This window comes from Trachemys scripta, chromosome 8 (genome assembly GCF_013100865.1).
Source record: "Trachemys scripta elegans isolate TJP31775 chromosome 8, CAS_Tse_1.0, whole genome shotgun sequence".
Classification (NCBI taxonomy): domain Eukaryota; kingdom Metazoa; phylum Chordata; order Testudines; family Emydidae; genus Trachemys; species Trachemys scripta.
Genome location: NC_048305.1, coordinates 41317664 through 41332233, shown reverse-complemented (window position 1 = coordinate 41332233; position 14570 = coordinate 41317664). Strand labels below are relative to the sequence as shown.

The 14570-nt window shown below is 49.1% G+C and overlaps 1 protein-coding gene across 1 annotated transcript in view; it reads left to right on the top strand.

Annotated features, from left to right (window-relative positions):
- Window positions 1–3401, top strand: part of DDR2 (discoidin domain receptor tyrosine kinase 2) — a 124691-nt gene extending 121290 nt beyond the window's left edge. Inside the window, exon 17 of the mRNA XM_034779025.1 lies at window positions 1026–3401. Coding sequence (XP_034634916.1) covers window positions 1026–1163 — 138 coding nt within the window. The 3' untranslated portion in view covers window positions 1164–3401. The remainder of the gene's footprint in view (window positions 1–1025) is intronic.
- The last annotated feature ends 11169 nt before the right edge of the window (window positions 3402–14570 follow it).

Genomic DNA, 14570 nt, shown 5'->3' with positions numbered 1-14570 from the left:
AAATTTTCACTGGAAAAATCTCTGAGTGAATCATTTCAGCTTTCTCATTTAATTTCAATAATGTCAAAATGTTTTGTTTCAACTTTACTGTTTTGACTTTTATAATATATTAAAACATATATAAAATATAATATATTTAATATTTTATATTGTTTTGACATTCAATAAGGTAAAATTATTTCATTTTAATAAAAACATTTTGATGTTTTGGAATTTCCATTTGGTGGAAAATTTAGACTTTCATTCCGATTTGGAAAGAAAACAAATATTGAAATGTTGAAATTTCCTGCAGAATAAAAATTCTGTTTTCTGACCAGCAGTCTTTGTTGCTGCAGCTGCATACATCTTATGATGATTTCAGGCATCTGGGTTAAGGTTTGGTGAAGTTAGCATGTGTGGTGGGGTTGTGTGTGTGTGTGTGTGTGTGTGTGTGTGTGTGTGTGTATCCAAATCAGGATTATAATGGAATGGGAGGTTCCGACTTTATTCCCGAGTCCACAAAGTTCCTTTCATTGTATTTTTTTAAAATTCCAGTGCAAACTTTTTCATTCAGTGTAACCTTCCCCTGCAGCACTGTGGGAGCCCAGACCCAGGCTGAGCTAGAGCATGAGCCAAAGAGTAAATAGGCTGGGAGCAAAAGACTTCATCAGCATTGTACCCTAGCTGCTTTTGGTGGCTCGTGCTTTCTGTGTTTGAGACATTTTGCTGGATTGGGTCTGAACCCTCTGCACTGCACAGGATTGAGCCCTAGCACGATCCTGACTACTCCCAGTGTTCAGAGGACAGTAGTAATTAGCTGGGTAATGGGATACAATCAAACCTCTGCATTCAGTGTCCCATTTCTCTAGCCCAATACATTATGCAGTTCACAATAAGTCTGGGACCTTTGGCTTTCTTTTACTACAATGGGCACTGGCCCCTCCATAATGAGAAATCAAGTTCCCTGGCGTGAGTTTGCTCTTCTTCCAGGCTGTCTAAGTATGCCATTAACTCTCTGCTTTTGTAATGTCTGTTTTGTTTTGAAGACATACCTTCCCCAACCTGCTCTCTGCCCTGATCCTGTCTACAAGCTAATGCTCAGCTGCTGGAGACGAGACACGAAAGATCGCCCCTCCTTCCAGGAAATTCACCGCCTCCTCCAACCATCAGCCAGCGAAGAGTGACACTTTGCTTCCCTCACACGTCCTGCTCCTCCTCCCACCCCAGAAGACCCACCTGTAAAAACTGAAGCCACTTCACCTGGACTCACAACAAAACCTGGGCAGTGGGGCTTCTTCTACTGCACATTAAAAAACCACCATAAGCGGAGAAAAAAGTGAGAAGGAACCAAGCCTAAATCAGACCAAATCCATAGCTCATATGATAAGCTAACTCTGGAATGACAAAGGATGAACAAGGGTTATTGATAGATGTGGCATGTTCCTGTTTATCAGTGGATTCAGTCAAAGAGGATTCTGTTTTCCCATTTTGGAAGGGGAAAAGTAAGGTCCATGTTCTCCATGAGGAGGCTCCTCATGCAGGGAGCATGTGCTGGAAATGCATCTGTGGATGGGAGCACACACCAGGAAAGTGCCTGGTAAAGGGAGGGTATTTGGGGGAGGTGCCTAGTGCAGGGAATGCAGGTGAGGAACACAGTGATGCAGGAGTTGCCACTAAAGCAGAGTGGGTTGTGCAATTACAAAGTGAAAACTGAACCGGTCTGGACACTTTTAGGCTTCAGACAGGCTCAACGGATTTAGCATTTGCCTGGTTTGGATTCCTCCCATCCTTGTTTGGTTACAGCCCGTTAGACAGGGGAAAGCCCAAACACATTGTGTAGTACAATGTGCCAGCTGCTGGGCTGGAATGTGCATTCTGCTGTAGGTGAACATTCCCACTGCAATGGGGGCATTGCTTTCTGAGGAGCATATGGTTTACTGCATCTGCTGCAGGACTAATGAGGAATGACAAGCCATCCATCTAGAGGACAGCAGAGGTGCCCTCTTCTGACCCAGGCACGGCCTCTTGAGAGGACCTCATGTCCCTGAGAAATGCATTCTGCATCTGCTGTTCATGCTATCAGGGTAGGGAAATCCTACCGCTACCAGATTTGTGGGGTAGGTGCTAGCTCTGCATTTCCTGAGAATCAGGGTGAGAGACGTTTTAGAACAAACATTTCATTTCAAAGGTTAAATGGCCATAATCGCCCAGTTCCCTACCCATGTATGCCCCCCCCCTTGAGGTTTAATAAGTAAAGGAACAGGATGTTGCACTGCTCTGGACATCCGCCAGCACCGAGGGCTGCCACTAGCACCCACCACTGCCTGCAGTAACCTTGAGTACCATGATAATATTGTTTGTGAATACAATGCCTGGAGTTACCACTAATAATAGCTCCTCTCCTACCCACCCCATCTTGACACAGAAGCTCCCTTGGCATGGCATGTTCTATTCTAGGGCTTTGTCTGACTCCCAGCTGTGGTCTGGAAGGATTTCGAGCCGAAAGTACTTGGGACCAATCTAGCCATGGTTGGAGCTTCTATGAGAATGAATGTGCTCCCCTGGCATCCCCCAGATTTGGTTGCTGCATGAATGATTTGGGTCGCGTCCCTACTGGCGCTGTTTGCTCTGTCAGTTTCCAGTCAATGTACACAAAGGTGCTTGCTGATGCAATGGGTGTGAAAGTGAAACCCTTAGAGTATGGAATACACCTCTGTTTCCTACAAGGATGCCTGTTATTTGCATACACACCAGCCCTTGAAATTCAACAGAGAACACAGTTGGTCTGATACGCTCATACTGAGATGCCCAAACCTGTAGCACTGTTTCCAGTATACTATAACCTAGCATGGATAGGGCATGCGTATATGGGTGCTGTGCCTATGCTAAGTGACCATTGCAGGGACATGGGCTGTGTGAAATAGTTGTCTGCCTCACTTGTCCTGACAGCAGCTGGTATGTCAACATAGCTCTATTTGCATCAGAACCATCTTGGCTATCACCACCCAGAAAGATTTGCAATTGCAGTTGTACCAATTGCCAAGGTGTCTAGAATGACTCTCAAATATGGGTGCTAACCTCCGGGCAGTCTGTTAAGAAACAAGGCAGGAACTCCAAACTCCTTGTATGTTCTGTACTTAGATTTCATCAACCAAGTAACAAGGGTGAACTCCTAAACCATTGTAACAGCCTTAACTTGGAGTCATAGACAGTCCCCTCAGGCGCTCAGGGCTGTCTTGTCACCCAGGCAAGCCTGCCTCTGTGATAGATGATCCCTTACACCAAAAATCACAGCAATATTCAGGTTACTCCCAGTCCCAAAGTACCAGTCACTTACCCCAGGTCAAGTGCACCCTAGATTTCTCACTAATGATAATGTTTGTAGCCAGTCCTGTAATAAACTATCTAAAGGTTTATTAAAAGAAATAAGAGTTATTTACAAGGTTAAAGCAGGTGCCAAAAGATTATGATAGCTGCTATAATATGCAAGCTTTATATGTTCTTTAGGGCTAACCCAACTGGGGGTCTTTGCTTATGTTTAGGAATCTTTGCCCCTCAGAGTCCATCCAAACAGCATTTTTATTCCTTTTGCCTCTGAGTTCAAACTGATGGGACAAACATTTGTGCACGTCACCTCTTCATGGGTGTGAGGGAGCAATCAACAAGTCCACTGATGTACCACTGTGGCTTGTCTTGTGGCTGTAGATCTTTTGTTGGGCAGGAGATGACACCTCTTGTGGTACACTAGTATTTCACACTTTGGTAATGCTTCTCTCCTGCTGGTGGTGGGGGTATCCCAGTTTCATAGCAAACACTTTCATAGTTACAGAATAAATACTTAAATATTACATGGGATACAGATATTATAAGTGAGATAAGACATGCAGCATCCTACAAGCATTTCATAAAGTATAAACTAAACACATTCTTATAACTCTAATATCTGTTTTAACCGCACTAACAGACAGGTGAGCCAGACTGGTTTCCAACTCTGTATTTGTCAGTGTTCAGTGAGGCCTGGGCCCTCGCCATGAGCTGGCACCTGGTCTGCCAGTGTTACACTCTTACTTTCTAGGACTCCTCTGGGGGCTCACAATGTTGCTGGGAGTGTGGGTAATTTCCTTGGGTGAAATTATGCATTATGGAGTGGAGTTGGGAGGATGGGTTGAACGTGGGCACATTCAGTGCTTGTGCATTCCTAACTACACAGGGACCCAAATACTGCAGACTGCACTGGTGCAGCCAACGCTAAGCTAACAGCTTCATGCCAGACACTGCGAACAGCTAGTAGAATCACCATTTGGGATAGCTGTTGTTTGCAGTCCTAAGCTGTTGCAAGCTTAATGCATTCCAAGCAACAGTTAGTGGTGACATATTCTCAGCTAGTGTAGACTGGCCTTTGTGCGTGATGATGTGAGGAGACAGTTTCTGAGTCTATACATAAAGAGCAATCAGCACTATATTCTGTTTATTTTTCCCATTCAAATAGCAAGTACCATCAAAGAAATGATAGGAAAATAATTAAAATTGCGTGAAGAGCAGAATTTGTCATTCCTGTATTCCCTGCAATTCAAAAAAACAGAAAAGTTCCTTGGCATTTTTCTTTCCTATTAAAATGAAATCTGTCATTCAGCCTAAGCTGCGATCCCAGCCCCATGGCCATAAAATCAGTCTCTGTGCACAAAGCACTTCCAGTCTTGGGCAAGTTAAGGCAAATGGCAAATCTTTAGTCATGCTAAAAGCTGTTTAATCTCTCCCATGAAATGGTTTTCTTTAAATAAATTAAAGGACCTTTCTGGAATCTCTGATCAGCATGGGAATGAGACTAGGCTCAGGAATGACAAAGAGCAAGACTTAAGGGATTTCTTTCAAAGGCTAATTTGACTTGCTGGGTCCTGAGTTCTGGCAGGGTTTCCCTGCAAGGGTTGGTCCCCATAAACTTCTAACAGAGTATTTTCTTGCATTGCTTAGGTCAGGGGTCGGCAACCTATGGCACGCGTGCCAAAGACGGCATGCGAGCCAATTTTTAATGGCACGCTGCTGCCTGCCGGGACTCCAGCATACCATTAAAAATCCTGCCCAGCCTGGCCTACTTTCCTCTGCCCTCCACTCCCCCCCATGGGGCCAGGGAGCAGAAGCATAGGCATGTGCACGGGGTGGGCAAATAGCCCCATTCTCCCGGTGTGGCAAGCCGCAGGGTCCGCGCTTCTGGGCCGGAGCGCCCGGCTGAGTGCAAGCCGCCAGACCCTCTTCCGCCCTCCCCTGGAGCCCTGCCGCCACGCACGCAGCGCTCTGGGGGTCGGGGCTGTGAGCTCCCGCGGGGCAGTTTTTGGCTCCGCGGGGAGGCAGACACGCTCCCTGCTCAACTGGAGCTATGCTGCCGCATGTGCAGCGCTCTGAGGGGCAGGGCTGCGCGCTCCCGCGGGGCTGCATATCTGGCTCTGCTTGGAGCCTCATGGTAAGGGGGCCGGGGGTATTGGATAAGGGGTGGGGGAAGTCTGGGGACAGACGGCAGGGTGGATTGGATGGGAGTGAGATCCCGGGTGGGGTGGTTGGAGGCGGGGGGGTCGCTGGAGGGGCCAGTCAGGGAGGGGGTTTGGATGGGGCATGGGAGTCCCGGGGTCTGTCAGGGGGCAGGGGGTGGATAGGGGTCAGGGCAGGGAGCAAGGAGGATCCTGGGGGGGAAGTTAGGGGGAGGGCTCTGGAGGGGGTGGTCAGGGGACAAGGAGCGGGGGGGGGATTGTATGGGTCGGGAGTTCTGGGGGTCCTGTCAGGGGGCGGGGAGCAGTTGGATAGGCATGGGAGTCCCGGGGGTCTGCCTGGGGGCGGGGGTGTGGATAAGGGGCGGGGCAGTCAGGGGACAGGTAGGGTCCTAGAGGGGCAGTCAGGGGACAAGGAGCAGGGAGGCTTAGATAGGGGGTGGGGTCCTGGGGGGCAGTTAGGGTCAGGAGTCCCAGGAGGGGGTAGTCAGGGGACAAGGACCGGGAGGGTTGGAGGTTCTGAGGGGGGCAGTCACCCAGCCCTGAGCCCTGACCTCCCCCCCACACACACACACACCCAGCCCTTTGCCCTGAGCCCCGCACACCCCCAGGCCCCTGCCCTGAGCCCTGTACCTCCCTCATACACACCCAGCCCTCTCCTTGACTCCTTCACCCCCCCCCCACGACCCCAACCCTGACTCTGGCACCCCCACACATACCCAGTTCCCCCTCTGCCCTGACACCTGCACCCCCTCACATGCCCCCAGCCCTCTGCCCTGACTCTTGCACACCCCCCCACATCCCCAGACCCCCCACCCCCATGCACCCCCACCCTCACCCTGAGCACCAAACGGGAGCTCCTGCAGCCCCCCTCACATTCCTACCTGCACCCCTCACATCAAATGGGAGCTGCACAGGTAAGTGCCCCACACCCAAACCTCCTGCCCCAACCCTGAGCCCCCTCCCTCATTCTAGCTCCTGGCCAGACCCTTCACCCCCAGCCCTGTGCTCAGTGCACTTCCATCCTCAGCTCAGTGCAGAGAGAGGAAGAGAATGGGCCAGAACCAGGGAGAAAGTAGGTACCCACTGTATGTGGGCAGGGCCAGGACCCCAGACTGGCAGTGGGCTGAGCGGATCCAGCAGCCGGGATCCTGGCTGGCAGGAGCCAGCGGATGGAACCTCTGAGCGGCAGTGGGCTGAGTCTGGGCTCCGAGCCACACACAGCCTGCTGCCGGTCTGGGGTTCTGGCTGCTGGACCCTTGCCAGCCGGGGTCCCAGCCGCAGGCCCCGCTCAGCCCGCTGCCGGCCTAGGTGAACGTTCTAGAACCCCAGACCAGCAGCAGGCTGAGCGGGCCAGCGGCGTAAGATCAACATTTTAATTTAATTTTAAATGAAACATCTTAAACATTTTGAAAACCTTGTTTATTTTACAATACAACACTAGTTTATTTAATAATATATAGACTTATAGCGAGAGACCTTCTAAAAAACATTAAAATGTATTACCGGCACGCGAAACCTTAAATCTGAGTGAATAAATGAAGACTCAGCACACCACTTCTGAAAGGTTGCCGACCCCTGGCTTAGGTGTTTGCAGTTTTTCATCAAAAACCTCCCTCATTTTGGTGACAGACACTCCCAGAGTGTCCTAGCCCACTTCTATACTGTAGGAACTGTCATCTAACATGATTTGATTGATCAGGTAACATAGGCAGGGCCCTTCCTAGGTTAGGGAATGGAGGTGTTACCCTGAAAATTGGATTTGGGCACCCCTAGAATAACCTATCACCCCCTTACTCTATGCCTCCCAAGGTATGGGTTTCCAGGGCCGTTAAGGAAAACACTAAAGGACACGGCTATAACCTTCCGATAAAATGATTGACAAAGGCAATATTATTTTTCCAAAATGAAGTATCTTTTATCAATATAACTAATAATCCCTGCTACAGGGTATTCTAAGAATAAAAATTCCTTATTGCAAGTTAAAGGGAATCTAAACTGCAGTAGTAAACAGTCTAAATGATGCACTTTGCCACAGATGGCCAGTCTGTGACAGATCGTTGACAGCAGTTCTTAATTTACACTTTACATTTTACATAGGTAAATTACAATTAAAACACATACAGACATCTTAAGCATACACATACTAATACTAAACTACACTTATGCTCTACTATAATTAAAACTAACAGGCCTACACTAGTGATTTCACTGCATTGTCTGCTGCTGCTGGGTCAGTTCTGGTTACCTGCCAGTTTAGAATGTTCCTTTGAAATTCTCGCTCTCCTTCTTTCTATCTAGCAGTCCTTCCAGCAGCTCTTCTCACTGGCTCCTGACTGCCTGATGATCGTCTCCCTTTTATACTGTCCTATCCAAACTTTCTTTTCTACTGTCTATTTTTAAACTCTACTGAGCATGCTCACCATCAAACATTCCCTAATCCTTAGCTACCAGGAGAAGCAGCCCCAAGCTAGCCCAGGCTAGCACTGCTTGACTGTTCCTTACCCTGATATTGCACATGCTCACTTGCATTATTTTTACCTTAGAGCCACAATCACTTCATCCAACCTTACTGCCCAGGTTCCAGATCTAGCCTACTTTGTGGCCGTACCTCATTTTACGCTCAAGTCTGGTCATGTGACTTACAATGTCCAATGGTAAGTGACCTGCAGCTTACAGTTGGTGAAGTGACTCCTGCTTATTCCAGAGGGAAGCCAGAGACACAGAATGGGGGGTAGGAATACAGAATGGAATCTCAGGGAATTTTTTGGTATCAGAAAATACAGGAAGATTCCCCCCATCCCTACTGGCACACCAATCTGTGTTAGAGCCCCATTTACATGGTGCTGAGGCCTGAATTGTAAACTCCGCTTTATACTAGTATCGCTGGGCCTCAGCTCTGAGTAATGCAGGGACTAGGAAAGATTTGCAAACACTGCTTTTAAGTGTGACTGCTCTCCCGTCACTGAGCCAATTCCTCCAGCAGCTTCTGCATGACAAATCAAACCCAGTGATCTAGTGAGATGCTCTCACAGCAGGGACAAGAGGCCGTGAGTTCTCTTCCTGCATGTGACTCCTGGGAATGGAGTGAAGGGAATCTGAGCAAAGGACAGCATCTGAGCCAAGTGCAAGGAGGACAAGGACCGGTGGAGGTGAATGTAGTAAGTGCTGGAACCAGTCAGCCATGGAGAATCATCCCATGACAGGGTTGGGGAGGCCAATAGCGGGAGTTGAAGGCAATAGACATGTGCAAAAAGGTCCTATAGTGAGAGCGGCTGGACAGATTAGAAGGAGGGAAAGGGAAAGAGGAGGATTGGCATGATGGAGGGAGGATGGTGCAGACAAGATGGTGGAGGATCAGTGGCAGGAAGAAGGCAGGGCAGATGAAGGAGGGATGGTCCAATGTTTAGGGCACTAGCCTGGGACTCAGGAGACTAGAGCACAACAGGATCCATCTAGTCCAGGATCCTGTCTCCCGGCAGGGCCAGTACTAGCTGCTTCAGAGGAAGGTGCAAAGACATGGAGTGGGACATGCCGCTTTTACCAAGGTGCTCTGGCCCCATGTACAACAAATTTATGGTTTGGCACAATCCTTTTCAAGAACCAAGGGATTGTGGGACTGGCAGTCGGGGAGAGGGGGAGGAGCACGGGCACATGGGAATTGTAGTGGGGCTGCAGTGTATGCTGGGAAAGGGAAATAAAAGAGTTCTGTATTGCCCGGAGTGTGTGTGTGGATGGCTTGTGTTGTGCTGGGGTTTGGAGTAGATGCTCATAGTGGTCCCTTCTGGCCTTACTACCTCTGAGATCAGACTTGTGTGGGGCTTGCCACAGAGAGAAAGAAAGAGACACAGAGAACACAGAAATGGCTGGTGGGTCTCTGGGACACAGTGGAGGCCATGGCTAAAGGTTGTTGGAGAGGGAGGAACCCCAGGACAAGGGAGTTCATTTACCTGGGAGTTTGTTCAGAGAGCTTTTCAGAGGGTGAAGAAAGTGATGCTGAACATTGGCACAGGGCTTGAAGGAAGCCTAGGGTGAGCATCTGCTTCCTGTAAGGCTGTTGTGGAGGGCTTTGTGGGTCAGGGTGGGAGAAAGTCTCCCCTTACTTCCCTGTATTAAGAATAGGAGATAGCTGAGACCTGAGAGCTGTTGGCCCCATGCAGTGCAGTTGGCTTACTGGAGCTCTTGGTGTTTGGACTCTCACTGAACTTGTTTGCTCTAGAAGGGCTGGAGTTTTCCTAACTTAGAGGCAGAGCCAAGTTAAACTATTCAACCAGGTGAGAGAGAAGTCAAGGCAGAGTTGGAAGGGGAAACTGAGGCAACTGCTGTATCACCAAGTGTGATTAAAGGAAGGTGGTATTGGTGCCTATAGGGGAAGTTTCTTCCTAGTGCTCCCACTTAGTGGTTGGCTTATATTCTGAAACAGGAGGGGTTTTACCCTTTATCAATTTTAAACCTGTATAATGTAATTTTAGATGTTCTCAAGATTTATGTAAATATCCAGCCCTTTTATATTCCTTGTAAGTTTTTGGTCTCTTATGGCAATGAGGTCTGCAATTTAAATGGGGAACTAGAAATGCCTGTAAAAAGCAACAGAGGGTCCTGTGGCACCTTTGAGACTACAGGTTTTTGTATATTGCCATTCCTGATGTCAGAACACTTCAACCTCCCTGGCCACACAATAGCAGATGTAAAGGTAGCCATCTTACAGCAAAAAAACTTCAGGACCAGACTCCAAAGAGAAACTGCTGAGCTCCAGTTCATTTGCAAATTTGACACCATCAGATCAGGATTAAACAAAGACTGTGAATGGCTATCCAACTACAGAAGCAGTTTCTCCTCCCTTGGTGTTCACACCTCAACTGCTAGCAGAGCACCTCACCCTCCCTGATTGAACTAACCTCGTTATCTCCATACTGATTTATACCTGCCTCTGGAGATTTCCATTACTTGCATCTGAAGAAGTGAGGTTCTTACCCACGAAAGCTTATGCTCCCAATACTTCTGTTAGTCTCAAAGGTGCCACAGGACCCTCTGTTGCTTTTTACAGATTCAGACTAACACGGCTACCCCTCTGATACTAGAAATGCCTGGTCTACCTTCTTTATACCATTCATCGTTTTGTATGCCTTGATCATGCCACCTCATATCTGTGTCCATGCTACGTCTTTTCATTTTAGTGGACGGTTTCTCAGTCCCCACAGTATTTCTGCTAAATAGTGTGGCAGAGTTGAGCCCAGATTTTCAGGCAGGAGTGCTCTGGGTTGTGCCTAGGGACCAGCTCAGCATTCACTGACTCCAGCCACCTTTGCACCAAGCTCCTGAGCTGCACTGTGAACCCATCAGGCCCAGCCCAGAATCTGTGCATCTGTCTGTGAGCTCTCTGGGGGAGGGACCGTGTCCCATATTTGATTTGCACATTTAGTGCTATAAAAATAATCCTGAGAAATGCAACCCACCCCCACTGATGCTGATTTTCTACAGCACAGTCACCTGGTGCTGGATCTAGAGTTAGAGCAATTCTGGACATGGACTGGGGAAATTTGCAGTGAAACCAGTGGAGACTCCTTTAATCTTCCACTCCTCCCTGGTTTAACAACATACGGTTAAATGGCTACAAGTCTGTGTGTAGACGAAGCCTAGAAGAAATATGTAAGGAGGGTGACTTGGGAGTACTTGCATTTTCCACCAAGTGGCAATAACGTCCCACAAAGGAATTTGCTGATGAGGATGCTCCAGCTGCCTGCAGGGCACCCTTCTACGTCTATTTGAGTCCATATGGCTGAAATCTGGTTTGCTCACATGCCTCTGTGCACAGGGTGTGTAAGCCGTTTCCACTCTGGTTTGGTAGGATTGAACATCCACTTAGCATTCACTGGGCAGGCATGTCATGACCACACAGGACAGTGGTTGTCCCCAGGGCAGTCAGGCCCAGCTCAGATGAGCTTGAAGGCAACGATAGCAGACTTAACCTGTTTGTGTGACTTTTGTTTCTTCACACAAACTTGCACCGAAATAGCCTGTCAGTTCTTCTTCGAGAGATGTCCCTGTGGGTGCTCCACTCCAGGTGTTGGTGCGTCCCTGCGCCTTTGCTCGGAGATTTTTGCAGTAGTACTCATAGCGGCCACGCATGCTCAGAAGCTGCCCCCCGCTGTGAGTCTAGGTTGATAGTACGCATGCATGGCCGGTCTCCTCAGTTCCTTCTCTACCGTCCCCGGCCTGAGACGGAGCTCAGCAGACTCGTTAGGAAATCCCTCACTCTTGCTACAATTACCCTTTTAGTAACTAGTTTGTTGTCAGTTTCTTTGTTAGTGTAGTTAATTACCTCGTTTATCTGTTACAAAAAAAAAAAAAAAAAAATTTCTGTCAGCCGCGGCCGCTTTGGCCATGCCGGGCTCCACAGGCTTCAAGCGCTGTGCTACATGCAAAGAAGCTATCCCACTATCAGATGGCCACTCAAAGTGTATAAAATGTTTGGGGGAAGCTCACATTCCCCAAAAATGTGCCCATTGCTGTAAACTCAGTTCCAGGGCACGGAAGGACAGGGAGCTTAGACTTAAACTGCTCCTCCTCCAAAAGTCTATCGGGTCAGTTTAAGACCCAGGCGCTGAAGCCGGCTCCGCTGCCCGCCACAGCCCTCCCGCCTCAAAAAAACTGAAAAAATCTACAAAGAAGAGGCAGCCTTCTTCACCAAGCAAGGTTATGAGGCACAAAGTTTCTCCAGGCAGATCAACGGTCTCCCTGCCTGTGTTTCCCCGCCTCAGCAACTTCGATGAGCCGGGCTCTTCAGGAACCGCGCAAAAGCCGCCTGAGGCTGCGGCGGCGGCGCGAGGCTCCGGTGCCGAGGCATCAGGCTTCCAGTTGCCTGCCTCTATTATGGCACCGTTCGGCACCGCGACGGACGCGGTGCCGACATTTTACAACATGCCTGATCCCCTGCAGGCTGATATTGCCCGCCCGGCACCGACCGCGGCACCGACCCCCGTGGTGCAGTCTGACAGGGAGGTCACAGGCACAACCCCTGCTCAGAGGAATGCTCCCGCACGGCAGCCTCCCCTGCTCAGCTTTCACCTCACGCAGGAGCCTCACTACTTCAATTTACTCAAACAACAGATCTCCTGGTATCACCTATCCTGCAGTCTCCCCTGATGAATGCATATTTTTCTCCAATGCCTGACTCAGGATCTGAGCAGCCTTCCTCCAGTGAGGAGGAAACAGATCCACAGGGAGTTTTTTCTCCATATCAAGACTCCCAACCCCAGACCCCAGGCAATAGAGGTCATAAGAAAACTACCTCATCCTACTCTCAGGATCCTGCCTCCTGGGGGGTGAACCCCTGGATGGCACCACCTATGCCCTACCCACCACCATGGCAATACTGGACACCATGGGCATCGTACCCTCGGGAATACGTGCGCTATGGCAATTCGACCAGGCGCAACACCGATCCAGCGCCGCCCCCTGACGAATATGCCAGTGACACGAGACACCTGGCAGCACAGTCACACTTCCAGGATAAACCTAGCCCTGCTCCTATTCCAGCAGAGCCGGAGCTAACACCTGAAGAAGCATTACTTCCCCTTCCTCCGACACCGTCGGATGACTATGCAAAATTCCAGGACCTCTTTAAAAGAGTTGCCAGCGACTTGAGAATTAATTTGGAGGTAGTCACTGAACAGCAACATGAGCTAACGGACATCCTACAGCCCCCTTCTTCCTCCAGGGTGGCATTACCAATTAACGCAGCCCATTTAGAACCCGCTAAGTCCATCTGGCAGACTCCAGCTACAAGCCTACCTACCTGTAAACAAGCAGACAGGAAGTACTTTATTTCTCCAAAGGGCTCTGAATTCCTTTTTACCCACCCGGCACCAAACTCATTGGTAGTAGACGCTGCGAACCAGAGGGCTAAACAACAGTATTCTCGTTCCGCCCCAGCCAACAAGGACAGCAAACGATCGGATCTCTTTGGTCGTAAAGTATACGCATCCTCGACCCTACAATTTCGTATAGCTAATTATACTGCAGTCCTTGCAAAATACGACCACAAAAACTATAATAAATTCATGGATTTTATTGATGACATTCCAGAACAGAAAAAACAACAGTTCAGAGCTATGGTTTCCGAGGGACAAAGCATATCACGCACCGCTCTCCAAGCGGACCTCGATGTAGCCAACACTGCAGCAAGATCGACCACTACAGCAGTAGTCATGCGACGGGGCTCATGGCTCTCCTCCTCTTTTTTTCCTCGAGAAGTTCAGAGCACCATTGAAGATCTTCCCTTTGACGGTGACAAACTTTTTGCTTCTACCACGAATGACGTGCTTCATTCAATGAAGGACTCAAGGGCAACCCTCCGGTCTCTAGGTCTCCAGACACCTACGACCAGAAGACGGCAATATAGATACCAACCGTACCACCGGCCACGCTATCCCGCATTTACACAACATTCCCATAGACCGCAGGAACAACAACAACAACAACAACAACGTCAAAGACCAAGATTCCAGCGACGTCGTCCAAACTCTGCAGGGGCACCTCAACCCCCGCCACCTAATAGGCAGATTTGAAGCCTTGGTCGAGGGTTTAGAAAGCAACGCCCCCACTTCAGCCGACACACCTATCTTTGGACACCGCCTACGACCATTCTCCCATCAATGGAAGAACATTACCTCCGACAAGTGGGTCTTAGAGGTAGTTACAAATGGATACGCCATCCCCTTCCTCTCCTTGCCTCCCACCCACCCACCCTCCCCGTCCCTCTTCAGGGACCCTTCTCACGAGCAGCTACTCCTCCAAGAAGTGCAACATCTCCTTCATCTGGGAGCAGTAGAAATCGTGCCAGAACGACACAAAGGGAAGGGTTTTTACTCCCATTATTTCTTAACAGAAAAGAAAAATGGGGGATGGCGACCAATCCTCGACCTCAGGCGGCTCAACAAATTTGTCAAAAAGCAAAAGTTCAAGATGGTTACCCTCACCACCATAATCCCAGCGCTGGAGCAGGGCGACTGGTTTTCTGCCCTCGACCTGCAAGATGCCTATTTCCATGTCACTATACATCCGGCCCACAGACGCTTCCTTCGATTTACCCTCGGTTCGACACATTTT